The sequence below is a fragment of the Pogona vitticeps genome, chromosome 13 (assembly GCF_051106095.1).
Source record: "Pogona vitticeps strain Pit_001003342236 chromosome 13, PviZW2.1, whole genome shotgun sequence".
NCBI classification, from domain to species: Eukaryota; Metazoa; Chordata; class Lepidosauria; order Squamata; family Agamidae; genus Pogona; species Pogona vitticeps.
Window position 1 is genome coordinate 2751606 of NC_135795.1, and position 27449 is coordinate 2779054.

Sequence of the window (27449 nt, forward strand, 5' to 3'; positions counted from 1 at the left end):
CTGACAGGATAGAGATGTGGGTGCATTTTACTTTGCTCATTTTGTTTATTCCAACTAAAGTCTCATTCAGGTTTTAACCAGTGAGGGGAAGACATATTTGCGGAAATAAGAATATTTCATCTCTGTTCCTCTGTCATTACTTTGACCACCGTCCTACATGCAGTTTTGCAATTTAGTGATTAAACCGCAGGACTGCAGCCAAAACTCTGCTCATGACCCAGGTTCAATTGTAAATCACCCAGAGAGTGCTTTAAGTGCTACGGGGAGGTATATAAGCAGCACACTTAAAAAAAAAAAAACATGTAAACAGCCGTGAGTCTGAACAGGACTGGCCTCCACTATCTATGAGGCCTCCCTATGGGGGTTAAAGGTAAAGGTAAAGGTTCCCCTTGACATTTTTTGTCCAGTCGTGTTTGACTCTAGGGGGCGATGCTCATCCCCGTCTCCAAGCCATAGAGCCAGCATTTTTGTCCGAAGACAATCTTCCGTGGTCACATGGCCAGTGCGACTTAGACACGGAACGCTGTTACCTTCCCACCGAGGTGGTCCCTATTTATCTACTTGCATTTGCATGCTTTCGAACCGCTAGGTTGGGACAAGCGACGGGCGCTCACTCCGTCGCGTGGATTCGATCTTACGACTGCTTGGTCTTCTGACCCTGCAGCACAGGCTTCTGCGGTTTAGCCCGCAGCGCCACCCTGTCCCTAATAGGACACCCCAGATAGGGCAGTTCTTCAAAGTTACTGCCCTCTGCTTATAAGGAGGGGGTGGGATAAGAGTGCTGCTTTCTATGCATGAATATTCTCCTTTAAAAAGTGTTTTAATAAGACCTAAGTTCCATGATACTTTGAACAGTTCAATTGTGAAGACAATGCACTTGTGTTTTGCTTCCTTGTTTTTTTGCTTTTGTGTGATGCGCATCAGCCAGAGAGCCATGCAGCCCTCGGAAGACATGTCAAGATTCAGGGAGGGGTGTTTTTAAAGGGGGGGGGGAGGAGAGAAGAAGAATTGCATGTTATAGTATAAGTGTGCATTTCCAAATGGGGCTTATAACTTTTTACACACCAAAAGAGGTTTAAGTGTCAAGGAGGCAGAGCGAGGAATTGAACTCCCATTTTTTGACTCCCCAGCAAGAGGCCTAAGCCACTGAGCTCTCCGGCGGTTATACGGTTCACCAGCTCTGTGGATGGAAGGAGAAAATGGGCCTGGCCAGACTGCACACAAACGTAGAGAGACTTTTTTGTCTCCTCGCTTCTTATGTTTTGAAAACCTTCAGATGGACATGCCCTAGTGAGGAGGAGACTGAAGAGGGTCATGCTTGCCAGATGAGGTACAGGGAACTTGGAAGAGGAGTTTAATGTGCCATTGGCTCATTTACTAGATTGCAAGAAGGGAAATAGGTGAGCTTGCCTTTCCCAAATATAGCCAGGTTCTTCTGCAGCGTTAGTTGTTGCTGCTGCTATTTCTCTTCGTCATTTGAGTTGGCTGTAGAAAGAGAAATAAGAAAAAGACGTGACTTAAGCTTGCATCTTCTTTTTGTTTCTTTTTTGCAAGCTGCTCTTAGGCTTTGAACTCTTAGATTTAAATCAGGCTTTAATGGGTGGGGGGGAAAGGGGGAGGGAAGAAAAAATTATTGCCTGAAAAAGTCGTTAACAGTTCTTCCTATTTGTTTGGAAGCAACTGGAATTATCAAGAAACGTGCCAAGATAGCCTTTCAACATCCTTGCATCTGTAGCACATTTAAATATAAACTCTTTTATTCTTGTCCCATCTCTTTCGTCCTTCTTCCATGCCAGCCTCCCTTCCTTGCCAACATAATTTTTTCCCCCTTGCTCATTTGACCCACTGCTTCTGAGGATTTCTTTTCATTACAGAGGAAGGTGCCTCTTTTTGACAGACGGTGTAAATTAAGAGATACCGGGGAGGGGAGGGGATGCCAGCTCCAGAAGCAGGTTGCCTGAATCGGCCCCCTGGGTTTTCATTTACGGGTAGGGGCTGCTCCAGACACAATTACCGCCATCGGAGGCTCAGAGGTTAGTGCGAGGGACATGTGGTGCCCGGGGCTCATGCTGAACTGTAATTGGGAAGATTATTTTTAATCAGAAGTTATTCTGCAGCCCAAACATTAGAAATATCTTGTAAGCCTGACAGGAAATTAAACGGAGGCCAAATAACAACAAAAACGAAGCCTCGGAATAGAGGTAATATTCCATTTTGCCTAATTATAGCCCTGCTCACAATTCCTCCTCCCTCCCCACCACATCCTTTTCTATAAAGAGAGGATAATTCAACTTTCAGCTGCTGATAACATTGTCTAATTGTTTCTAGGAACTGGGGCTTCAAGTGACCAGCTGACTGTTTGGAGCTATTTAAAATTGGACTGCTTTTATAAGCAGACAGATTAAATGTGATGGAGTTAATTCTGCATCCGGCTTTGACATCTAATTAGTATTAAATCTTCTGAGCCTCCCATCATCGCCCATTTGGAGCTGTGAAATCTCCATTGGTGCAAACTTACTTCTGACACAATGAAAAGAAGGGGGGAATGGTATATCCTATTAAAGTCCCCTGCCTTCCAGTTCAAAGACCGAGATACAGTGGTGCCTCACTTAACGATTGCCTCGTTAAATTATGAAACCGCTTGACAAAGTTCCTATGGGGAAAATTTGCTTAACGATGATGAGTTCCCTGTTTCGGGAACCGATTTTTTGCTAAACGATGATTTTGAAACAGCTGATCGGCAGTTCTGAAATGACCACCCGCTGTGCAAAATGGCTCCCCGCTGTGTTTTCAGGACGGATTCCCCGCTTTACAGGCACCGAAAATGGCCGCTCCTATGGAGGATCTTCGCTGGATGGTGAGTTTTCAGCCCATTGGAATGCATTGAACCAGTTTCAATGCATTTCAATGGGCTTTTTCGTTTCGCAAGATGATGTTTTCACAAGACAGCGATTTTCGCAGAACGAATTAACATCATCTTGCGAGGCAACACTGTAGAAGAAGCTTCTGGGGCTGGTGGATCTAGACTTTAGTGGACTTTAGTTTCCTGTAGCACATTAAATTTCCTTCCTCACCAAAAGGCAGCCACCATGGCTCCCTAAATCTGTTCCGAGAAGATGTTTCAGGACCATGGAAAGCTCCGGGAGGCAAAGGTTCTTATCTGTTCTGGTGGAAGCAGCGGGATCTAGAGCAATGGTTCCCAACTTGGGTGCCCAGATGTTCTTGGACTACAACTCCCAGAAGTCCCAGCCAGCTCAGCTACTGATGGAAGGCTTCTGGGAGTTTTAGTCCAAGAACACCTGGGGACCCAAGGTTGGGAACCTCTACTCTAGAGGAAACACACTTCTGAATCTGAGCCTGAATCTGCTGCTCCGCTGAGCGCTGTTCTTTGACACCTGTGAGTTTCAGAAGAGAGGGAGGGAGAGAAAGAGGAAAAATGGAGAATTTCCCGTCGTGCCTCAGTGGTTTTGAATTTTCACTCTGATGACCTTGATCATGAAGACGGATGTTGTGTAATCTTGCTTGAGGAAAAACTGAACTGAGTTGTAAAACCATTCATTTTTAGGGATAGATGGATCTGGATTCGCTTGCATTCCTTCCTACATCTATTCCATCCTGCTCCCTCATCAGTCTTTCAAACTCTATGATTCTCATGTGATGACTTACCTTACTATGCCTTTTTATAGTCATTTTTTCTGAAAACACACACTTTTGTATATACATGGTATTTATTGTCATGGTTACTGAGTCTGCAAAACTCATAGACTCATAGCACTGTGAAGGCACCCCTAAGGTCATGAAGTCCAACCCCTTCGGAGTCAAGACATATCTATCTATCTATCTATCTATCTATCTATCTATCTATCTATCTATCTATCTATCTATCTATCTATCTATCTATCTATCTATCTATCTATCTGTCTGTCTGTCTGTCTGTCTGTCTGTCTGTCTGTCTGTCTGTCTGTCTGTCTGTCTGTCTGTCTATCTATCTATCTATCTATCTATCTATCTATCTATCTATCTATCTATCTATCTATCTATCTATCTATCTATCTATCTATCTATCTATCTATCTATCTAATGTATACAAGGAAAAAAATTTGCCGCAATAAGTTAAGGATTAAAATTGCCTGTATCTTGATTACAGCAAATAGAAACTTAGTAACAGAAGCAAATGGGGCACATAACTAATTTTTTTACACATTTTATGCTAAAATATGCCATTCGGTGCATTTTTAAAGATGAGAATTGTACCACAAAGTTCAGCAACAAATACTTTAGTTCATTTTTTAAGTATTGGGAATGGGAAGCTTTCAGAACTAACTGACAGCAGGAGGTGGAGGGAGCACCCAATGTTGTGTGTTACAAAAAATTGGACATCCTGGTTCAAAGACTCGCCTCTGCAAAATTCAGAAAAAACGAATCAATCTTGTTCCATATCTTTCTCAAAGGGTAAAGGTCCTGCTCAAGAACCCATGTCTTCCACATTGTATGTACTTTTCGCAAAAAGCCATTTTTCACATCTTAAATATGAAGAAAATGGTAAATTTGGGGAAATTATTTAAGTTTATATTGAATAATAATAATTTTTTTAAAAAAAGTATCTTGAGCTGAAATTATCCTCTCCCTCCCCCCCCCCCCAGTGCAGAAGCCAGTTTTAATAGGGACCACTGTGTCACCATGGACAGGAGAAGTTTGTATTTACTTCACCACTCAAGTGTTAAATATGAGGATCCTCTCAGAGAAAGAGACGGGAACCATAATTTCTGAACTCATATGGATAAGTAGGTAGGGGTTCCAACTTGGACCTTTAAGACTTGAGAACATGAGGCCTAGATCTTCAGATGGCCATTTCTTTGACAGTCTGTTGTGGATTTTTGTTTTGTTGTGGTGTGTGTGTGTGTGTGTGTGTGCGCATGTGTTTGAATCTCAAATTCCTTGCATTCCAAAGGTGAATGATTTTTGTGAAGGACAGTAAATTCTTATTAAAAAAATTGGAACTCAAGTGTATTTCCCCTCCATCTTTACGCAATGCTATGGGGAGAAAATAACAATGTATTCTATGTTTTATTTTTAGGAAACTGCACAGAAACCCCATATAAGTGGAACCTACAGTTTTCTGGAGAAGAGTATTCGTTCTGTAAGTTTATCTGCTCCTTTTGGTGCCCACTGCTTTCCATATTAGCATGCACTGCTCTTCTGCTCTAGCATTGTGCTTTAAATTGTATGCAATGAAGTAATTGCAATGGAAGATTTATTATAAGGGAAAATGGTGTTACTCAATGGGTTATTTGCACATTTCTCCATTTTTCTTTAGTGATTCCAACTTCTCTGTGTATTCTTCTCTGGGGAATATAGAATCTTTCCCCTGCAGATATAATAGCCAGTATCCTCTGTAGTCCTGGTATTTTAGATGTATAAAATGAATTAATTCATGGACATTTTGGATTGTACCAATTTGTAGTTTTTCCATTACCCTCTTTTACTCCGAAGTTCACATTATTATATGCAGTACAATAACTTCAGGTTAAGCATGTGTATTTCAGAATGCATTGTCTTCCACACAGCGAGCTGGTAGTGATTTGCTGAGCCATATTTGTTTGTTCGATTCACCAGAGCGAGTTATTATTGTTCAACCATTCTGAAACAGGACTTGTGTGGATTCCAGTAAATAAAGGTATAAGCCACTTAAGGTTTTCTAAATAAATTAGGGTGCCTAAGGTTTGCAACTTGGTGATAACTGCAGTGCCTTCTTTAGGTTAAATAGTAGAGAGCAGCGAGGCCTACTGGTTCTGATTTCAGTGCAGCAGTAAATCAATTCTTGAGTTTTACTCTACCTTTTTACATCATCTGTCCATGACACCACTCCAGTCTTCAAAACATATTCAGCACCTTGAATAGCTCCTTAGACGGTGGCTAAAACTAGGGTGGATTCACCTTGCTTTCTGACATTACAGAGCACATTTCATGTGTAAAACCTTTGGTCTCTGGCACCTCCATGCAAGACTGAAAAAGAAGACTCCTTTCTGAATCTCTGGTCAGCTATTGCTAACAAACACGGATGACACTGAACTCTGTGAAACAATGGGCTGAGTTAGTATAGAAGGCAATTTACCAGTATTTTTAGATTAGAGATGCCCCATGCAATTGTTGGTAGAAGACACGTTCTTGATAGATGGCTGGTTGAAGAGGATAGGTGATAGATGGCAGTAGAAGGCAACTTCCAAAAACTCTAGATACAAAATGCTGTCTGCGTTGATGGTAGAAAACAGTTTGTTGGCATCAGCCTTGATGGATGAAGGTAACTTCTGGTGTTTCTAGATCCAAAACGCTCTATGCATTGAGCGGCCAAGTGTTTTCTATGTTCTTCTTCAGCCCCACCTTGCCCTCCATTTTACAGATTGCATTGACTGTTGAGTCTAGTTTCAGAAGTGGCCACAAGGCTTTGCAATCAAAGATGGAGAAAAGTCGTCTTGCCTTCATAGCTAATAGATTTTTTATTTTTTATTTTTTGCAGGGAAGGAGGGGAAATGTCTGGTGTTTACAAAGTTTTTTTAAAAACTGAATTATTGTTTCTTTTTAATTTTGACATTCACTGTGTTTCTCTTAATACGAGGGGAACATGCTGAATGTCACAGGGAACCTGTGACAAGAGGGAACTGGTTGGAAATCAGCCTAATTTCCTGCCGGTCCTGAATTATTTCAGCAGCTTTCCACAAGAAGTGCATTCAGGTTTCTATTCACTTTTTTGCTTCACTCATTACTTTTTCTTCCTTTTTCCAAAATAAAGTATAAAACCAGAAAATGTTACCCAGGGTTCTGTACAGCTTCTAGTGAGTGGAATGTGAGACCATGTCGCTTACACTAGCTTTCCTCACCGACATCCATGAAGCAAACCTTCACTGCACAATGGCAGTGTTTGTGCAAAAAAGTGCAAACTTGCATTAAATACTCTGGTAGGATTTCCCCTGTGCCAAAACCCAACAGGACACTGTCTCCCCAATTCTCCACCCCCCAAAAAATTATTTCCCCTCCAAGATAACATTAATTGCCACATGGAAAATATTTAGCAACAACTTAATAGTCATGACTTGCCCATCCCTTTAGAATTCCCCTAGCCTCTCATTGCACCAAAAATTGATGCATAGTCGCTTACTGGTTATTGCTTGTAACACATCTCTTTTGCTCTGATTTTCACCAGCCTAGCTGGGGTACTTTATAAGCTTTTTGAGAAAACTCCAGGGTTCCCCAGAACATGATCTGAAAAACCATTGAGGCAGACAAATCTCATTTATCTGAAGAGATGCTTTGCACTTAATTCTTGTCTGAGCCACATGAAAAATGCATTTTGCATTTGTAGAGAAAAAAATAATAATTGTTTTGGTTATGCTATAGGGTAGAGGTTATTTGTCTTCAGAGCACCTCACAAATCTATTTCCTTTGTTACCAAATGCGCCTGCAAACTTCTCAGTCTTTGCTCTCTGCTACACGCCATCCCATCTGTCACGGACCAGCTCCGTGGCAGTTAGACAAGAAGGAGGAAAAATGGGAAGTGAGGAATTTTGTCATCAAGCAAGGCAAAGGTGGTGGAAAGGTTTCCAACTTGTGGGAGACAGGAGTCCCTGAGCTAATTAGCACGACAACACAAATAAGCCACACAGTTTATCTATGATTGATCCATTTCAACATCTGCATTTGCAAACTTAGAGGGGAAATCACCAGAAATGTACGAAGCAACCTATATGCTTGGATTGTGCAAAAGGAAGAAGAGTTTAAATGATGCCAAGATTCTTTGCATGATTGGTATTGAATGTTCTCCTTCTGACTGTAACCTGACTGGCATTTGTGAATATCAATAATTTTTTTAAGGGCTGAGGGATCATTATTATTTAACTGAGCTGATGTCCAGCATGTTGCTTGGTAACGGAATATGTAGATGAGTTGGCTCTGGAGTCCACCATATGGCTGGGCATTTTGCCCTGTTCACCCATGACATGGCCTACACATGTAGTAGCACATTCGAGGTTTACAGGATGGTTTATTGTATTCCTCTGTTAAGAAGTGCATTTTAGGTAGGGAGCAGCTAATCTCTTTGACGGATGGATTAAAAAAGAACCACCACCCACCTGGAATGCATATGTTTATGTATTCAGTTAACTTTGAAACCAAAGTTGGCTTCTTACATCATGATATGCTGAGACGAGTTTCTGTAAATAAAAACAGATTTTGTTCAGCTTCTTTTTGTAGGCACTCCCTGTCCATGTTATAATTTTGCAATCCAGTATCTGCTTCCTTGTGAGAATAACACATCATGCTCCGTGAATGTGTCTGTGATCTTACAGTCTATTTTCTTAGACGAGCGAAAACATATTATGTCATTTAACTTGTTTAGAGTCTCTTGTGCATGTCGTACTTGAACACACACACATCTGTTTAGAGTGAATCTTTGGGGGGGGAACAGTCCTCGGTGGGAGGGCTCTCCTATCTAAACCAAAGTTAAAGAGTAAGGAGCAGCTGGAGACCCAGGAACTAGCATGACTGCTTGTTTATATTTTTCATGCACGAAAAATAAAACAACAACAACAACAACAATGGTGGTAGTGGTAAGATCTGCAGGACAGTTACTATTTTTGTTTTAGTCCTAAATAAGAATTTTCACGTTTCACAAGGAATATATCGTACAAAAATGCATAAAGACTGCACAAACTGCATCGCTGAATTGCAACAGTTCCCTGCTTGTTGCAGTTTTTTTTAAAAAAAAAAAAATTAGAAGCACTGGATGGGTTCTTTGTGTTTTTTTTAAGTAAGGCAGTCCTCTGCTTGAAGAATGTGTGCTTTTCTTCACAAAGGGAAACAGCAGTTTTGTGCAAATTGTGGATATCCTGACATCTCAGCAAGTCTGCTCATTCTGTTTTTTGCATATTGGAGATCTTTTTTTTTTTAAACTCTGGACAATCCACTTGACTACATCCCTCCAAAAAATCATTGGGATAGCTGCCAACCCTGCACAATTGCCCCTCATCTCTGACACGGTACCTCCTCTTCTGTCAGTCTCTGAGTATCTCATTCTGTACTTCCTCTCATGCACACATACAAACACAGAACTAATTATTTCATTGGTTTCCTTCCATTCTTCAAACTGGAATTTGTGGAAACTCTTGAAGGTGTAGAGACAAGGACTGGACCGAAGTCCCCCAGAATCACTGTGAGAACTTCAGACCCAGGTCTCTGCAGTAAGTCAGCTGTCTCACATGAGATTTCAAATCTTCTGATCTTCCCCTATTCAGTTGTTTCTCCCCCATAAAGCAAAAAAAAGAAAAAAGAAAAAAGAAAAAAGGGGGGGGAGGCAAAGGAAAGTTTGTTGCTTATATGCTGACCCGTATCACTTAAAGCACTCTCTGGGTGGTTTATAAGTTAATTTATGCAGGCTACACATCCCACCTCCCCGTGACCTGGATACAACTTTTAACAACCTCGGAAGGATGGAAGGCTGAGTGAACCTTGAGCCGGCTACCTGGGATTGAACCCTGGGTCTTGAGCTGAGTTTTGGCTGCAAGACAGCAGTTTAACCACTGTGCCACGAGGCTCTTTAAAAATAAAAATTCCAAAATGGCATGAACATTAGTAACCAGAGAATTCAAGGTCAGCACTCATGCCGCAGTTTTTACTTTGTCCATTTGCTGGGGGGGGGGGGAGTTTTGTTTAACCTGCCGAAACCAACTCCCTCGCGGTCGGTCTCTTTGTAGCGCTCATTACATTGCGCCTGCTGTGGTGTGTGTCTCCATCGCTGTGTGTCGAGTCATTTCCCCCCAAAGCACAACAGCTCTTCTTTATTTTATGGGGCCGGTGTGCTCTTGCAGCTGTCTAATGGACTAATAAAGAAGCTGTCTGTGGCCACGACCTACCTGAATCATTACATGCTAATCATATAAAGTAATTCCAAACAGATTGATTAAATACTACCGCTCTCCCTCAAGTACAAGCCAGTCCATAGCCCTCAGCAGGGCACTCTTTAACAGATGGCATGCTGACGCGTTTTAACGGCATACTCAAGGAGCAAGTGGCCAAGCACTGCCAGAAAAGGCCATTTCTTAGGCCGATACACTGGCTTTGGCTCCAGCTGGGGGACAGCTACCCCCTTTTCAGCTTTGGAGGCATTTCCTTCCTCCATCCTGCCTTTTGTGCAGCTATGCGTGCGTGAGCATCAGGACAGAGAGGCCGGTTCCCCCTCCGCCCGGCGGTTGTTTTTCTTCTCCTTAACTTCTCTGTTAAAAGTTGTTCCTTTGCTTCACCCTGAGCCCCAGAGGATCAAAGCTTCCCAGCACCACATCAGAAGAGAGGAGAAGAAGAAGAAGAAAATCAGTCTAGTAGAAATATTTGATTTTCAACAAATGGTAGGGGTCACCTCACACGGTTAAATGACCTGGTGGAAAATAAAATATAATAAATTGGCTTCGTGCCTTGAAAAGGGATTGCTTTGACATTCTCCTCAAATCATGCTTTGATCAGGAACAAATGGCTCTGAGCTATTGATTTCCAATCCTTATGGTCCACCTGGTTGTGCACAAGCTGTTTCCCCAACAGCAGATTAAACGTATTTCATTTCCTGTTTTGCCTGATTTTGGGGGTCAAACGAAAGGGACATGGGTGGGAAGCAGAGAGAAAGAGAGAGAGAGAGAGAGAGAGAGAGAGAGAGAGAGAGAGGCCAGCTCCTGTTCCTCCAGATGTAAACCTTGCTATTTTCTTACATCCCCAGCGGGAGAGTTCCATCAAGTGACCTTACCACCGACCTTCTATATATTTCCCAGTCTCTTGGACCGCAAGGAACCAAGGATGCAAAGATTGCTTTGGCACAAATAGCTAGGTTTCTCTTTTCTTTTCTTTTGAGAACATTCACTGCTTTCTTACAGTTGCAAATAATGAATGGGCAGAAGCGTGCGGAGATGTAACAACTCATTAGGACTTCCATGTGGTTCCCGATGCAGTGATAAGCCATGGTATTTGGTCAGAAAGAGGATTGTAAATCCTCAGTTGTCTTTTTTTTAAAAGACCCCTTTTTTCCACCTTTTTGTCTGAGAAAGAATGAGCCTTTCTGTCAGTCTTAATGAAAGTTCGATGTGTGAGAATGAATTTTGAGCAAATACTGACAATTGTGCAAAACCGTGGCAGTCACTGCCTTGTTATGATAGAAGCAGATGTGTCTTCTGCATCTTTCCATTCATCACTCTGTCCTCTTGTCCAACACACACTCATGTGCACACCCATGCATTCCCAGATGCCATTAGCTTTATAAGGCTATTTTTGCACAGGAGTATTGTGCAAATTGCAAACATTGAGCAAAAACAAGCTTGTCTCTTTCTCATGCTGGGGAATGGCATGGGGTTTGAAAATACCTCCCTGAGGAGTCAAAAGAAGCAGCCTAAAACAATGAAAACAAGGAATTTAATGGGCATGCTTCATAAAACACACAGGCCATATATTTGACATATGGGTAGTTTCCATCCCTTTGACTAGAAATACAAATTGAAAATTTTCTCTTGCAACCTTTTATTGGAGAAATAAAAATGGGCAGTCTCTGGGCAAATGTCCTGAATTGATGAATAATGCATTAATCTAGATTTTTATCTCTATAGGGCTAATGTAGGAAAGATGCAACATAGGTAGGGAAGGATTTCTATGACATTTCACATTTTCTCTACATTTGAACCGATAAGCAAGTCCAAACATATTTATTTATAAGTAATCTGGCCTTTCCCACCAGATTACTCATAAACATGTTCAAGCCCACCCATAAACTGAAACGTAGGTTGCAGGGGGTGGGGGTGGGGAATGATATGTCAAATAAATCCTATCCCTAATCATAAGTATATATCGTTATAGTGCAGCATATGTGGTCATAAGTATATGGTGTTGACCCGTTTTTGAACAGCAGAGGAGAACAGCCCAAGGCATAAGGGTCAAAATTGTATTGAAGAAAATCCTTCTGAATACAGTCTACCTAGAAAACTTCAGAAAGGAACACTGTAAGTCAGAATTTGACTTGAAGACATGTAATTGAATTGTTTCAGTGGAGGTGGGGTGTAAGCAGTAGGGGAATTCCCATTCCATTGCATTCACAATTATAGCATCTTGCCCAGGAGAATTTAAATTTGCAATCAATTAGCACAAGAAACACACACACATACACAATTCTAGAAGAGAAGTGCAAACAAGGGGCTTCAATCTGCATTTTCCTGGAAGACAGAGTGGGAAGAACAGTTTGTAAAGAGGTTCCCTTTTAAAATACAAGTGTGGGCAGGAATTCCAGTAAAACCTGTGCTCTCCCATGACAAACCAGGAGATGTTTTCCCCATCTGGAAGAGCCTTCAGAGGCTTTGCTGAAGATAATTGAGACATTGGACTGCAACAACTGTAACAACTGTTTAATTCCTCCTGTGGATTGACTGATTAAACAAAAGTGTCTGTTTGTGGCTTTGATCAATGAAGACAATTTTTTAAATCAATGAAGTCATAATTTAAGGTCACACTTGCTCTTTTTGACTCAGATGCATTACTGTATGAGGAAATGGAAAAAAATGTTTTAATTGCCTTTCTAATAGTGAATTATGGCTTTTTAGTTGTTTAATTGAAAGAGGCTGCAACTGAAAGAGGTTGATACTTTGGTGTAAAGAAAATCATCTCACACTTAACATCAAAAAAACTAAAGAACTCATAATTGATTTTAGGAGGAAGAGATATGTACATTTACCACTGTACATAAACGGTGAGGAAGTGGAGAGAGTTGGTAGTTTTAAATTTCTGGGTACTTACATCTCAGAGGACCTCTCATGGACTATAAATGCCAACATGCTAATGAAGAAGGCACAGAAGAGGCTGTATTTCCTGAGAATGCTCGGCAAGTTAAATTTATCTCAGCATTTGCTTCTGTCATACTATCGTAGCACCATTGAGAGTGTCCTAACCTATGGCATTCTGGCATGGTTTGGGAGTAGCTCTGTAGCGGACAAAAAAGCTCTACAGAGAACCATTAAAATTGCCCAGAATATCATCGGGCTCCAGCTACCAACCCTGGATGACATCTTCACATCCCGCTGTCTAAGGAAATCACATAGCATCCTGAGAGACTCTTCCCATCCTGCTTATAACTTTTTTGAACTGTTACCATCTGGCAGAAGATATAGAACAATTAAGACTCGGACCACACGTTTTCTCAATAGTTTTTATCCCAGAGCTATAATTGCAATTAATAATGAGCTTAAAGACCACCAGTAGTGAATAATTAGTTGGACTGTGTAACTTGGCCTGCGGTGTAGATGTTTGTATTTTTAGTGGGGGACTTTTAGTGGGTGGGGAGTGTTTGGGAATTTTATGTGTGTGCATGTGTCTGGTCTCTGGGTGTCTGTGAATTTCGTTGTATGTGTATATACTTACAATGACAATAAATTATTATTATTATTATTCATTATGTCCAAGAACACCTTTGTGTTGGAGTGTTGACAGCATGAACGCATATTTGAATGTAGTTGTTTATTCATACTGCTGTGGCTCTGTGTTAGAGGACATGGTTTGTAAGCAGTTGGTTCCAGCTTTGCCCTTATGGTGTCATTAGACAGAGACTGAACTGAGAAAAATGTATGTCTGGAACCAGGGAAAGCCACCACCAGTCAACATAAAGTACTAACCTCGTAGAAGGACTGATGGGTGTGCAGGGATTTTGAACCCATCTCCCCTGACTCCTAGCCTGACACTCTCATCCATACACTGCGCTGACTCTCTGCTGCGTTACTGATGTTCAATCTACTCTACAGATCAATATTCAGACTTGTTAATCAGAAGGTTTCCACTAAATGAAAAACATTTAGGATCTTTTCCTTCCACATATCATAAAACAGGATTTCTATAGTCCTTTCTCTTCTCCTAAATGCTTCCCCGGAAAGGTAGGGGTTCTTACATCAGCACATGGTAGAAAGCAATGTCTCAAGCCACAGATAAATCATGGAGAATATCCACCTGAAACATGAAATCAGTGCAGGAACAAAAAGGGGTCTAGAATATGTAACTAGCCTTATTTCTGCCATGGGAAATAAAAAATTTTAAGTGTAGGAATAAAACTTGTATCTTTTTTGGGGGGGGGGATGGGGGAATTATATGATAAACTTGCAAGGCCATTAATAAGCATGACGAGGAATTTGTAAGTTTTACGTAATGACTGTTTGGAAGGTGCTATATTCTGTGTTCATATTTTTGTATTTGGACTCTGCTACAGATTCCTAGATCTTTGTTTAGGAATGGGAGGGTGTGTGTGTGTTTTTTCTTATAAAGCCTCAGCTTGTGGAAATAATGGTTTATAAAATATGGATAAGAAGAAAATTAGGAAAGCCAGTTGTGAAATGCAACACGGTTGATTTTCAGATGCTTTAGTAATTAATTTTTCTTGTTGTTCTTCATGAAATAAATCCATGTTTTCAAACTAGAAAGAAAGAATCAATGGGGGGGGCAGTGGTACCGATACACTAAAAAAAAAAAGAAAAGAAAGAGAAAAGAAACATTGCAATGCTGAAAAGTTTCAGATTCATTCGGTTTGGTAGTATGTTTTTGGGTGCTTTTAAATGTAGATTGTGTTTTCTTTACAACTCTAAAAGTAGAGTTCAGTTAAATAATAGTGGGGGATTAAAAACTCATTTGCTGTTTACCAATGAAATATGAATAAAAGTAGTAATAAAGGGTAAACCAATTGCATTCTCAAAGGCTGTTCGAGAATTGTATTTGATTGTATTCTCGAATAATTGGTAAGCCAATTATTTATCTTTTTTTTTAAACTAACAGTCTCACTAACACATTACTGTGGTTGAGAACACTCCAAAAATATATGGCTAGCATATATAAAATAACTCTTACCTAGATCTAGGTAGCTACTTTTAAAGGTTAGTGTATCAAGTCTTTCAACTGCATTGAGCTTTAGAAGAAGCTGGAAGCTCTCTGTCATGCATAGAACGTTTTGAATAAATGTGGACTCCTCTCTGTATAAAGAAGTGTGTGTTATAAAAGTATCTAGAGATTCCTTAAACCCTTGAATGTATGTTCTGTTTCAAATATCTTAACACAGACAGAGAGGAAGAGGCTTCCTGGCTTTCAGGTAACGGAGAGAGAGAAAGAGAGATAAGTTTTTTCTAGGGTTATCTTACAAGTTAAAATCTGGATAGCTGTTTCAAGACTTCTTTTTAAATGCTTTGTAAAATGTGTTGGGTCCCTTTTTGGGGGCGAAAAGCAGGACACTAGCTACCTAACTGAATAAAGAAAAGAAAAAAGCAAATCAGTTATCTAGACTAATGGAGATGTTTTCATGAAATGTGGATCAATGTCCTGATTCATGTTGTTTCTTGAATATGTCCTGTCTTAGTGTCTCCTTTACAATATGGTTATGTAAACAAGCTTGCAATACAGTTTGAAAAGTGATTGCTGATTTCAGTGCTGGTGCTTAAATGTTATGGATGGGAGAGAAATTTCTCACTTTTTCTTAATAAGAATCCCACCTAACATTCACAGTTTCCTTCGCGTTCCAAATAAGGGGGGGGGGGGGGAATAAAAAAATCATCCATCCGGCAACACACTTTGATTGCAAAAGTCTTGGAAGTCTGACTTTAAATAAATAAGTTTAATAGTCATGGTTTAACCCACTTTATTTTAAAACAACCTTCAATTTTTAATAACCCATTTGCAGTTAGCTACTAAAAACAGGTTAATAGAGTCAGGCAGATAAGATTGTCATTTAGAAGAAAATAAATGACCATTAAATTCATCTATCCATGTTAATTCGAAAAAGGTCTGCATTTTGAAGAGGAACCATTAAAAAAGGTTGGTTTAAAACACAGTGGGTTAAACTGACCATTTTTCATTACGTTTTCTCCCCTTGGTGTTCCTGTTCATGTTGTTATTTTGTTGTTTAGTCGTTTAGTCATGTCCGACTCTTCGTGACCCCATGGACAAGAGCATGCCAGGCCCTCCTGTCTTCCACTTCCTCCCAGAGTTGGGTTAAATTCATGTTGTTATTATTGCTGCTATTATTATACTTCTTATTTGTATGCTTTGCTGTTGCTTGGGAATGGACCAAAGGGTCAAGCGAAAAATAGGAAGCAGGTCCTTAAAATCTGTAGGTGAGATGGCGTGTTTACAAAATCACTGATTTTTGGACTTTGAGAGGTAAATAACCAAATATTGGCAATAGTTTTAAGTTGGTATCCAAAACTCTTGAGACATGATGCCCGTTGCTGGAATTAGCACTGGGAGAAGGATACCCAGATCTTATACTTCCATATTCTGTTGTTGTTGTTGTTGTTGTTGTTGTTGTTGTTGTTGTTGTTGTTGTTGTTGTTGTTGTTGAAGAGATATTATCGAAGTCTGCCAAGAGCAGTTCCCAAAATATGACTAATTAAGTTTTCCAGTTATTCCCTGGATAGGTCTAGCCTTCAGGAACAGAGTGAAATATCTCTAAGGAAAAGAAAAAGAAAAACAATTATATGCAGATCACCCTAGTTCCTTTTCAAAATGTCAAAATAGAACTTTTTCAGAGACAAGCAGGCTGCTTAAGCATTCAACCATACCTGTAAACTTTTCAGCACTCCACTGTTAAGGAATGGTTATTTTTCTATAACCCAGGAATCCTCTATGCATTGTCTAGCTGCTCATTAGAACTTGTCAGTCAGTGCCGCTAGTGGTTAAGCCGCACATGGGGGCAGTGGTGTGTGTGTGTGTGTGTGTGTGTGTGTATGTGTGTGTGTGTGTAGAAGTCTGGAAGAGTCCTGGGAGACTTGCAATCAATGAAAAGTGGTTTAGCAAAATTTTCTGAAATCCGTTTCTTTCTTGAAGGCACAGGGTTTTGCCACTATGGAGCTGAATCTCAAACCAAAAAGAAGCCAATTGGGACTCATGTAGAGCACGTCCGGATCAGACATAGAGAGGACTCTAAACTAAGAGAGTCAAAGGCTGTGCCTCTAAGAAGGTGGGAAGTCTTGGGGGGGGGAAACACACGGAGTTGGCAAATGGGTGGAAGGCAGTGGCAGGTTGTTCCTTCTGAACTCTGACATCCAGTTAAGGGCACAAACATCTCTGGCTTCATTTCATTTTGAGGAGGGTGAAATCTCTGGATGCCAGCTGAAATTTCAGGGAAACGCTAAACTGCCCCAAGTCTCCAAGAAATGAGACAAGTCCCAAGGCACACGATACTACTGCAGAGTGGGCCACAGTTCCCTTTGCAACACAATTCGTAATTTTTTTCTTTAAAAAAAATTAAGTGGCTCAGAAGTTCTCTTCTGCCTTTTCAGAGGCCTGGGGGAGGCATGTGTTTTGAGCCCTTCATATTCTTGGGCCCTCTCTGTCCTCCGGTTTTAACTTCATTTAAAAAATAGCCAATAAACAATGCAAGAGGCCCTCGTTACTTAACCAAAAAACTATGATGATTATCACTGCTGGGGCTCTAATGCAGAGAATGAGCATGAACCCCTAAACTTTTGGGGGGAGGTTTTTAGCTTCCCAGTCCTGGCATCTCAGGATATGAGAAGTTATTGCTCTGTCAACTCTATTCTCTCTCCAAACATCAGCCCAACTTTCCGAATCCATCTCCATCTTGACCACTGATACCATGATGAGGTGCCCCAAAGAAAAAGTAGATCTGTCTTTTAGGTCAGAGGCTGACAGCATTGCAAAGAAAGGATTTATTTTAGAAGCTGGGTAGCTAGGAATGGCGCATCACTGATGCTGTTGATGGCTTATAGACCTTATCTGAACAGGCTTATTTAATGATGCTTAAACTGCCTGTAAAGTGACTGAAGAATCTCCTTTTCTCTTTGGCCATAAAGGAGAGGAGTCCTTGGTAGGACCACAACACACAAGGACTGATGAAGGCCTTGGAATGTTGCATAAACCAGGAACAGCCATGTACGTGCAGGAAAGATGCATGTTGATGTGGCCTAAAACAGTTGTGATTTATATATGAGACAGTCCAAACTGTTGAGAACAAAGATTTTAAGCAAATAAATTTACTTACTTACTTACTTACTTACTTACTTACTTACTTACTTACTTACTTACTTACTTACTTACTTACTTACTTACTTACTTACTTACTTACTTACTTACTTACTTACCGTATTTTTCGCTCCATAAGACACACCTTTCCATAAGGCGCGCCATTTTTTTAGGAGAAGAAAACAGGAAAATATAATCTGTTTTCTTCGCTCCATAAGACGCACAGACTTTCCACCCCCCTGTTTTGTGGGGGGAAAGTGTGCAAAAAATACAGTACTTACTTACTTACTTACTTACTTACTTACTTACTTACTTACTTACTTACTTACTTACTTACTTACTTACTTACTTACTTACTTACTTACTTACTCACTCAATCCCTATTAACTCAAACGATTTCTAACATGCACTCTGGAGCTTCCTTTGACCAATTTTTTTAGTACATTATGTGCCGTCTTTGCATTCCCCAGTACCCACAAAATAGTTTCATTGAAAGAATATCATTGTATTGTTGAACAGTATTTGCAATTTTCTGAAAAACAGTAGCTCCACCTCCACCATTGAAGGGCTCTTTCAATCACTGCATTAAACGAAGCAAAACTTAAATACGTGCTTTTGTGAACATGGAATGTATGTCATTCCACCAGTCATTTGGTCACTTATAGTCACACTCCATGCATTATTTTGTGTTTTTGCGATAAAACACAGCAAGGAAATTGTAGAAATGAGGTCACCTGGCTTAAATTTGCAAACGAAACAAATTTTTCTCCATCCCCAGGTAGTCAACAGACATTCCAATTCTATCTATAGGTTAGTGATTATCTCTAATAGAATCTCCTTACAGCCTATAAAAACCTTCTCAGTTATTTTCATTGATGTTAACCTATCACAAATGGCTTTGTTAGCTGCATAGTGTTCTCATTATTACTGATCAATAGTCATACTAAAAAAGATTTGAGGCCCTTTGGCCTGGCTGGACTGCATTTCTATTTCTCCATGTTTATGGGCGAATGACTTTCATTCTGCTTCTCCAGTGTTGTGACTGGCTATTCATTACATTAATTGCAACGTTTAATGATTTATCCAAAAGGATTCTTTCCTACTCTCTGATACTAATCCTTTTTTCCCTCACCCACTTTTAAGTTTTTAATGTTTGTATGCATATTTTACTTACATGCATACAGTAGCCATCATGTCTTCTTAAGTTTTGCATTTCTAACATTTATTCAATTGTTTATGATATCCATTTTGTTGTTGTTTTCCCACCACATAGTCCTGTTTGGTTTGTGTGTGTGTGTGTGTGTGTGTGTGTGTGTGTGTGTGAGAGAGAGAGAGAGAGAGAGAGAGAGATAGAGAGAGAGAGAGATGTTCCATTCTATTCAAGAGCCTGGAAAATAATGTTCTCATTTAGAGGTGAGTGTGAATTGAAAAAGAGAATTGCAAAGTTCATCAAAAATTGCTAATTGGTCAATTCATATTCATACAAATCAGTGCCCCTGATGAATATGAGTCAAGGATTTGAAAGCAATTTTTGATTCATTGTGCTATAAAATGCCCCCCAGTTGCTTAGAGACACCAACATTGCAGAAAAGCTTCCTCTGAAGTTCCTCCAAGTTTGTGCAGGACCCACTTTGTGTATGTGTAACTTGGAAGTATGAAACCCAGTACTCACCAGACTTAGACAGATTGTAGAGGAGAGTCAGTAAAAGCAACTTTTCAACTTTGGTATCTCTGGGTGTTTGGGGAGGATGTTACAGGGTTTTAAAGGCAAAACTGAATTAATAATCCACTTCACTGATTTGTCAGGGGGAAAATGCAATTATTCATGATTTATCAACCTTGATAAATCACTAATTGAAATGAATCATCATTTTCTGATTCATGCCCATCTCTATTCTCAACCAATAAATGGTATTGAACCTGTTGAATTTCTTGAGCCAGGTCCAACTTTTGTGAATCAAGCTAGATGTTATTCTCAAAGTGTGGCTGGAGGACCTGATAGCTAACACTATGTGTGTTTGCTCAGTGACTTTAATTTTTACTAAATGATCTGGTGTACAAGCCCTCAAGTTAATGTGTGGATCAGGACTCTTGCTGGAAGATTCTGCATGTCTGTTATGATTATGATACAGTTCACTGGAGTTTAAACAGTCCACCAGAATATGATGATGATTCACATAGACTGAAGCAGCCTGTCTAATGCTACATTTTGGCTGCTTCAGAAAAGAAGGCAACCATTGTCATGTTTTCCAGGGCTGTGCATTTGAAAGGAAAGTGCAGAATTCTAGAAGATGCTCATGTTGTCTTTAAGATTGGACTGAACAAAAACAGACCATCTCACTGTGGCTGATGCAGAGGACCAATTTTATCATCCCATGTGCAGTCTGAGAGTTTTACAACCCTAGATGTCAGAGCTGACATATCCCTACCTCTCCCCCTACTCATTCTTTTAATTGGTTGCAAATCCAAATGCACCACAATAATGCCCCACTCTCACTTTCTGCATTGTTACATTTCCGAAAGTTTGTGGATGATCCTACAGCTGGATGAAAAATGGGCAGAGGGACCTGCCTCGCCTGTATCCTATGGCCCTGGTATTGTAGGATTCCAGCCTCAAGTGTAAAGAAAGGAGGCAGATTCCCAAATGGGAAAACAGCCAGTTTCCTCATTTCAGTAGGCAGAGCTGAGTGCTGTGTCTTTAGTACAGCACGTTACTCACGTCTAAATGAGGGGGGGAAAGTTTGAAAACACAACTCAGAGTTAGCCCGGGTGTCCTTTGGGACTTACTGTTTAAACGTCTCCTTTGGAAAGTCTTAGCTTAGCAGAAGGAATCCAAAAGGACAAATTCAACAGATCTGTGGACAGTAATGAACTTCAAGGAATAGGAAAGTAGAGCATGATTGAAGCGAAATGTCCTTGTCTTCACAATGTAACTTTTCAGGATGAATGTTTAAAAACAAAAAAAGCCACAAAAACCCAACACCCCTGAAACTTTAACAGCAATTATCCATTCTGGTACATTCCAAGGAGGTAGGTAAGCACTAGAACCAACACTGAAAGTTGAGTTCTTCCTCAAAGATGCCTTAAGGCCATTTATTGGAAGATACGCACAATGAAAGGTGGGATAGAAATAAGACAAAGAAACGAGTGGTCTTAAAAGAAGTTGCTGTCAGTTTAGCAGATGGGATGCTGACAATGATTAGGAATGATGTTCTACTTAATGTCTAGTTTTGACCGACTCATCAGGATGGGATGTGGCTTAAGAGAAGGATCCGAAGGTCTTTCGCATTCGGTATTTTCTCTCCAGTCCTTGGCATGGGGTATGTATCATCCAAGACTGGAAGAGGGACAAAGAGGCAGATTACCGTATTTTTCGCACCATAAGACGCACTTTTCCCCCACAAAACAGGGGGGTGGAAAGTCTGTGCGTCTTATGGAACGAAGAAAACAGATTATATTTTCCTGTTTTCTTCTCCTAAAAATTGGTGCGTCTTATGGAAAGGTGCATCTTATGGAGCAAAAAATACGGTAAATAAATCAGCCTGAATGGAGCAAGAGTGAGATAGCCATGCGTGCTTTTCCTGATCAGTTCTTTTGGGAGTGTGATACAGGATCAGCAATTGTGCTGTCTGCTTTATGGCCCAAGATCTATTGCACAAGATCAAACTAAATGATACATTTGTCATTTTTTTTATAGTGTTGATTTCCCAACAGGTAAATAGTGATAACTGATTGTCATTGCACATGATTTTCCCTTCCTACCCATGGTGCATTTCATATGCTCATTTGGTTGTAATGGGTCATTACCAGGCAAATGTAGGTTTGATTTGGAAGTCTGAGAGTCGAAACTAATGTCTCTGAGAAAATACCCCTATGTAAGAGAAAACAAATTAGTTTCTGGAAATGGGCATTAAGGTAATCACACATTAATGACTAGTTTGGCCCACTAGGGCAACAGAATATGGGAGGAAAAGGAGAGGAAAGATGTTAGAACCCTAAGAAAGGCTTATGATGAATCATAGAATCATAGACTAATGGAGTTGGAAGGGGCCTCTAAGGCCATCAAGTCCAACCCCCCTGCTCACTGCAGGAATCCAAATCAAAGCAGGTCTGACAGAGGGTTGACTCATTTTCTCTTGAAGGCCTCCAATGTTAGAGCATTCAAGAATCAGTGAATCAGTGTGGAGGGGGAAAAGATAAATGATCCACCCACCTTTAGCTCCATCAATATTGAGTATGTTAGACCTCTCATCCCATCCTGCTGCTTCCAGAGTTTTAAGCTGCCATGAAAGGAATTTGTGCTTATTTAGCTCCTTGCCTTAAGTTTGAAGAAAGTTGCTCACCAGTACCAAAGCACATTCACTTCTTGTTTCTCATCCTGTGAATCTCAAAATCTTTTCAAATCACAGGCTGACGTGACAGCTTTTACTTCTTGATGGAGCAGTGGCTTGCACGATCAGGCTTTGTCCCAAACAGTCCATTTTTTTTCTACACATACCTAAATATTCTAGTCTTAAAGTTTAAACATTTCCTGATTGAAAAAATATATATATATGTAAGGGGAAAAAAGAGCAAGACCTGCCCATAACAGCACCCCATTTCAAAATCAGGACACAAATAAAAATTAAAAAAAAGACACAGGGAATAACTGGCTCCCCCTTGTGAATCTGGAAAAATGTTGTATATTTTGTTTTTGCGCACTTCTGTAAATTTATATGATTGGAAAATGTTGTAAGGGTTGCCTTGAACCAGTGAGAGGTTGTGTGAGCCAATAAAAGAAATTGGCTTTGATGGACCATTTGTGTGTTTGTGATCAGTTTAGCTTGTCTAGTGAGGCTTGTGTGCATGCTTAGCTTCAGAGTGAAAAAAAAATAAAATGATTTCATGCTAGACAAATCGCAAAACCCACAGTAAAAAAAACCATACGTGTCACTTTTGTGATCTTTCTCAGAAATTTGACTCTCTCACCAAGATTCTTCTGTCCCACCATCATCATCATCATCTGCACAACTTTGAGCATATTTCATAGTCAGTGGTCTCCTTCCACTTCAATTCCCATTTTCCCTAAATGTCAAGCTTCTTGTTCCATCATCACGGTGAATGATGAGAGTATAGTTTTAAAACCGGAGAATACATAATATCGTTCCATCAACCCGGTGCTCCCTAAATGTGTTGGATCAAAACTAACATAGTGTATCTGTTCACTACTCCCATTATCTTCACAACCAGAGACTAGTTCTGCTTGGGGACGATGGGAGATTTAGTGTGTATCATCTGAGGGGGAGCTAGTTGGAAGCGGTAGGTCTGTTTCCCTTTGGATCTTAAGCTGTCTTGCCCTTCGAAGTCTTTATAAATCCTCCTCTTTTCCCCCTGACCCTCCGAAAATAAATAGATGGGAGAATTGGATAAAGCTGAAACATTTATTGACAAGCACTTCAAAGAGATTAAATATCAAGAGGCAGTGAGCAAGCACCTGAAACCATGTATTGATGCCAAAGAGTTATCACCAGCAATTAAAACAGGAGCTCGGAAGAATGGTAAATGGGTCTGTGGTAAACGAAGGAAGGAAAGCCAAACCTTGGTGGGCATTTTGGCACATGGAATTAATTTTCTTTTTTGTTACTCTGCTTTTTCCGTATGGTCGAAGTCATTCAAAAGTTAGCATGATATTTACAGTGAGAACTCATCATTGTTCTTTTCTCCCATGCTCCCCTCCCTTCCATTCCTTTCTCTCAATTTGGGAGAAGTGCATCCACCAGCCCAACCCAACTTTGCTTCCAAACTGCTTTTCATTCTTGCACTTGGGGTTCCCCCCCCCATTTCTCCCTTCATTTAGAAACAAAGTGTGCTTGCATACCACCCCATAGCGATTGAAGCACTCTCTGAGTGGTTTACAATTTAATTATGGGGGCTACACAGTGGCCCCTGCCCCCAGCGAGCTGGGTACTCAATTTACCAACCTCGGAAGGATGAAAAGCTGATTCTTCCTCGAGCCAGCTGCCTGGGATTGAACAAAACTCATGAGCAGAGTCTTCACTGCAAGACTGCAATTTAACCACTGCATCCACGAGGCACCTTCAGTTAGATGCATCCATGAAAGCCTTCTTGGTTGATGGGACGACTCTATAGTTTCCTCCTTTTCCTGCCTGGCCAAAAATAAATAAAATCCATTTTTTTTGCACATTTAGGGTGCAGTCCTAGACTCACTTTTTTGGATGTAAGCATCATATCATCCAGTGGGACTTTCTTGTGTTTAGACACACACAGGTTGCATTATTATCAGACACTGGGATATATAGAATCTCAGGTTCCTCAGACTCTTGATGCAGCTTTGAGTGAAGGAGATCCTTGCTGAAACAGACTGTTCCTCCTCATTATTATGTTTGCTTAAGTATTAAAAAAAACACCCCCTCCCCCCCTTTCCCCTCATATTTCTTCTCCCCCACCTCTCCTTTTTCTGCACGGATCAGGTACTTGAAACATACTGTCTCATTTGCCTGTTTTCCATCTTTTTATATAAAGACTCAACCTTTAACATTGATGCCCATTAACTTTTGCCGGTTTGATGTCTTACATTTTTAATTGCATTCTGGAACAAATTGCCAGCGAGGCCAGCTGGTTTGCAGAAGAAATAGCCTCCTCCTGCTCCCAGACTCCCTTTCGGCTTGGGAGGTTGTCAGCACCTGATAATAAAACAAGGCAGGGCTGAGACATCTACAGCAGCGCTCCAAAAATAGAACCTACTTTTTGAGAGGGGTATAGATTAGATTTATATACCTGATACATTCAAGGAAGAGGAAGACGTATCAATTCACGAAATTCCAGAACACCATTCTGGAGCCTTACGAGCATCAACACAGTCTTTTCCCTCTGCAAGAACACTGGGCAGGCCATAAGCTGCATGCCATGCATTATAATATAATATCCCTTTACGAAGACATGTGAGATAAAAACAGAGCAAGTTTGAATTACTGATGTGCAGTATTAAGAAAAAGAGCCAATTAAAGCCGAGTTTCAGTAATATGGAAATCTTTGCTTATCATTTTCCCCCCTTCTAGAATTCCCAGTGAAGAGCTGTTGCTTTTGTGCGATATTGAAGTGTGTGCGAAACTAAAAGGTAGAAGCTCTCTCTCTCTCTCTCTCTCTCTCTCTGTGTGTGTGTGTGTGTGCACGCATGTGTGTGCACACACCTGTGTTTTGGACAATCTCGTTTAGCCTTATTCCCAATGATCATCAATGAGAAACAGAGAGATTTCCGTTTCCCAATTGAAATGTTGTATTGGATCTGACTTGACTCAAATGGGTTCAGCATAAGACTGCAGAAAATACCTCTGCTTTTTGGTTTTGTTTTGTTCCCACCTGCATTTTCCTCTGTTCTTGGCTAGTATCCAGTTGTTAGTTCCTCCAGAATCCAGTTGTTAGGTGAACCCAATACATCAGCACTGATGTACAAAGTTCCTATTAACTGATACTAATGAACGGATCTAGACATTTGATTTAGATAAAATTTTGAGACTTAGTGTTTCTTCTTTAATCAATTTTTTTCCTTTTTTAAAAATTTTTTGCCCAATTGGGTGGATTTGCAAATTTTGCTGAGTTTGAAGAACATTCCACCACAAACTGAAGTCTCTTTCTAGACATTTTTCTGCCAGTTGACTTTGAAACTCTGCATTGTTTTGGTTCAGTTTATTTTTTATAAAATTCTCTTAAGCCTACACCTTACGTAGATTTTCAGGATAAAGGTGCTTTGTTTTGTTTTGACGAATTTTGGCAGTTCTGAAAACGTCTGTTTTGGTTGCGACCTTCCCAGTTTCCAGTTGGTCTGTAGACAAGTGTGACCCCTTTTCTAAAGCTCTGAATTTGGGGTCTTATCAGACTGCTCTTTGCTCAAGAGTAGCCCGGTGCAATTACCTGCTGCTAATCCACCTTGGTTGCCCTCAAAATGGCAGGTTAGTCTTCAGGGCAAGAGAGAGAAAGTGTGTACAGAAAAATAATCCTTTTTGCTCTTCAGCCATCCCCTGCTGTGCTAATCACCAATTTCTGGAAATCTATCTTCAGAACTGTTCCATTGTGACAGGTCAGCAGATAAAAGTGAGATACCAGGGGGTAAATCATACCTTATTAGCGGGCATCTTCTCTCCAGCTTAAGCGCCATCCCACTGGAGTTTTGGATTATCACCGGTGTCAGGCTTGGAAATATTACAGGACAATTAAGTCCCATTCTTTGCCGCATTAGGCAAGTCTACTGCCTTCTCGTTTTATGCCCCTCTCCTCCTTCTCTGTCTCCCTTAATTTATGTGATAATTACCCCTGTAGTTGAGTGACCAAAGTCTTTAATGATGAAGTTGTGGGCACCAGAATACTGCGGTGAGGTTGGGCTATTAGTGTCTCTGTGTGTCTTTAAAAGATGGAGAGAACACTTTACCCCCCCAGAATCTTGCTTTTCGTCTTTGTCACCCCCGCCGTTATGCAGCATAAAGTGCTCTCAATAGGCATCTGCATCTAAAGTGGAAAACTTCAGCATAAAGATGCTATCTGGGAAAAGAGAGCTCGGCTTCTCTGGATGCTTTGTTTATGATTTCTTTGAATCATTAGTATGTGCCACCGGCCTCTTCTTTTAAAAGAGCCCAGGTTGCTTATTTTCTCCTCTGTTAGGTAGATAGGTGGAGAGATAGTGAACAAGATAAGAGAAAAGGGACAAACTAGCTGGTTCAAGGTTACCTGCTGAAATTTCTCCCTAACCAAAGACTGGATCCAAAGACTAGATACCTCTGGAAGGTGCCCCTGAGGACACTGAATTATTTTATTTATTTATTGTATTTATACCCCGCCTATCTAGTCATTTCGACCACTCTAGGCGGCTGGAAGATTGTGTGTATATTCATGTAGCAATCCCCCCCCTTGTGACTGAATCTTGACATTAAATGTGTGTTTGTGCTAAATATGCAATTTGCCATTTTTTAAAAAATGCACAAACCATCCTTTGAAGATATTTGGTGATTCCTAACAAAAGGGAAAATCCATTTTCCAAACCCATATTAGGCACAACTTTCAGTGGAAGTGCAACTCTTCCTATGTTTCATTTCTGTAAGAAAGAAGAGAAAGTCAATATTTTTTTTCCACTTTGAGATTACAAGAGGGTTTTTTTTGGGGTGGGGTGGGAGGGACATTTTCTTTTTGCAAAGAAATTACAAATTGTGAAAACCATTTTTCACGGGGAACTTTGTCCTTTGCATCAAAAACTTTGCCTTCTTTTTTCATTTAAAATTGCATTTTGCTGAGAAAATCTCAAAAACATTAATGCAAAGGAGACATTGTTCATAAAAAACACACACACCACGGAATGCTGTTGCTGGGAGGTTGGTTGGAGGGAATGTTGGTCTTTTCGCTCATGCTGTGATGAAAAATTTTGCAGCAGTTGGCCA

At 40.4% G+C, this 27449-nt stretch overlaps 1 protein-coding gene across 26 annotated transcripts in view; it reads left to right on the forward strand.

The window, feature by feature from the left end:
• RBFOX1 (RNA binding fox-1 homolog 1) overlaps nt 1-27449 on the forward strand; it is a 1225669-nt gene that overhangs the window by 459092 nt on the left and 739128 nt on the right. For all 26 annotated transcript variants that reach the window (XM_078381447.1, XM_078381445.1, XM_078381443.1 and 23 more), the window contains one exon: nt 5078-5140. In XM_078381447.1, coding sequence (XP_078237573.1) covers nt 5078-5140 — 63 coding nt within the window. The remainder of the gene's footprint in view (nt 1-5077; nt 5141-27449) is intronic.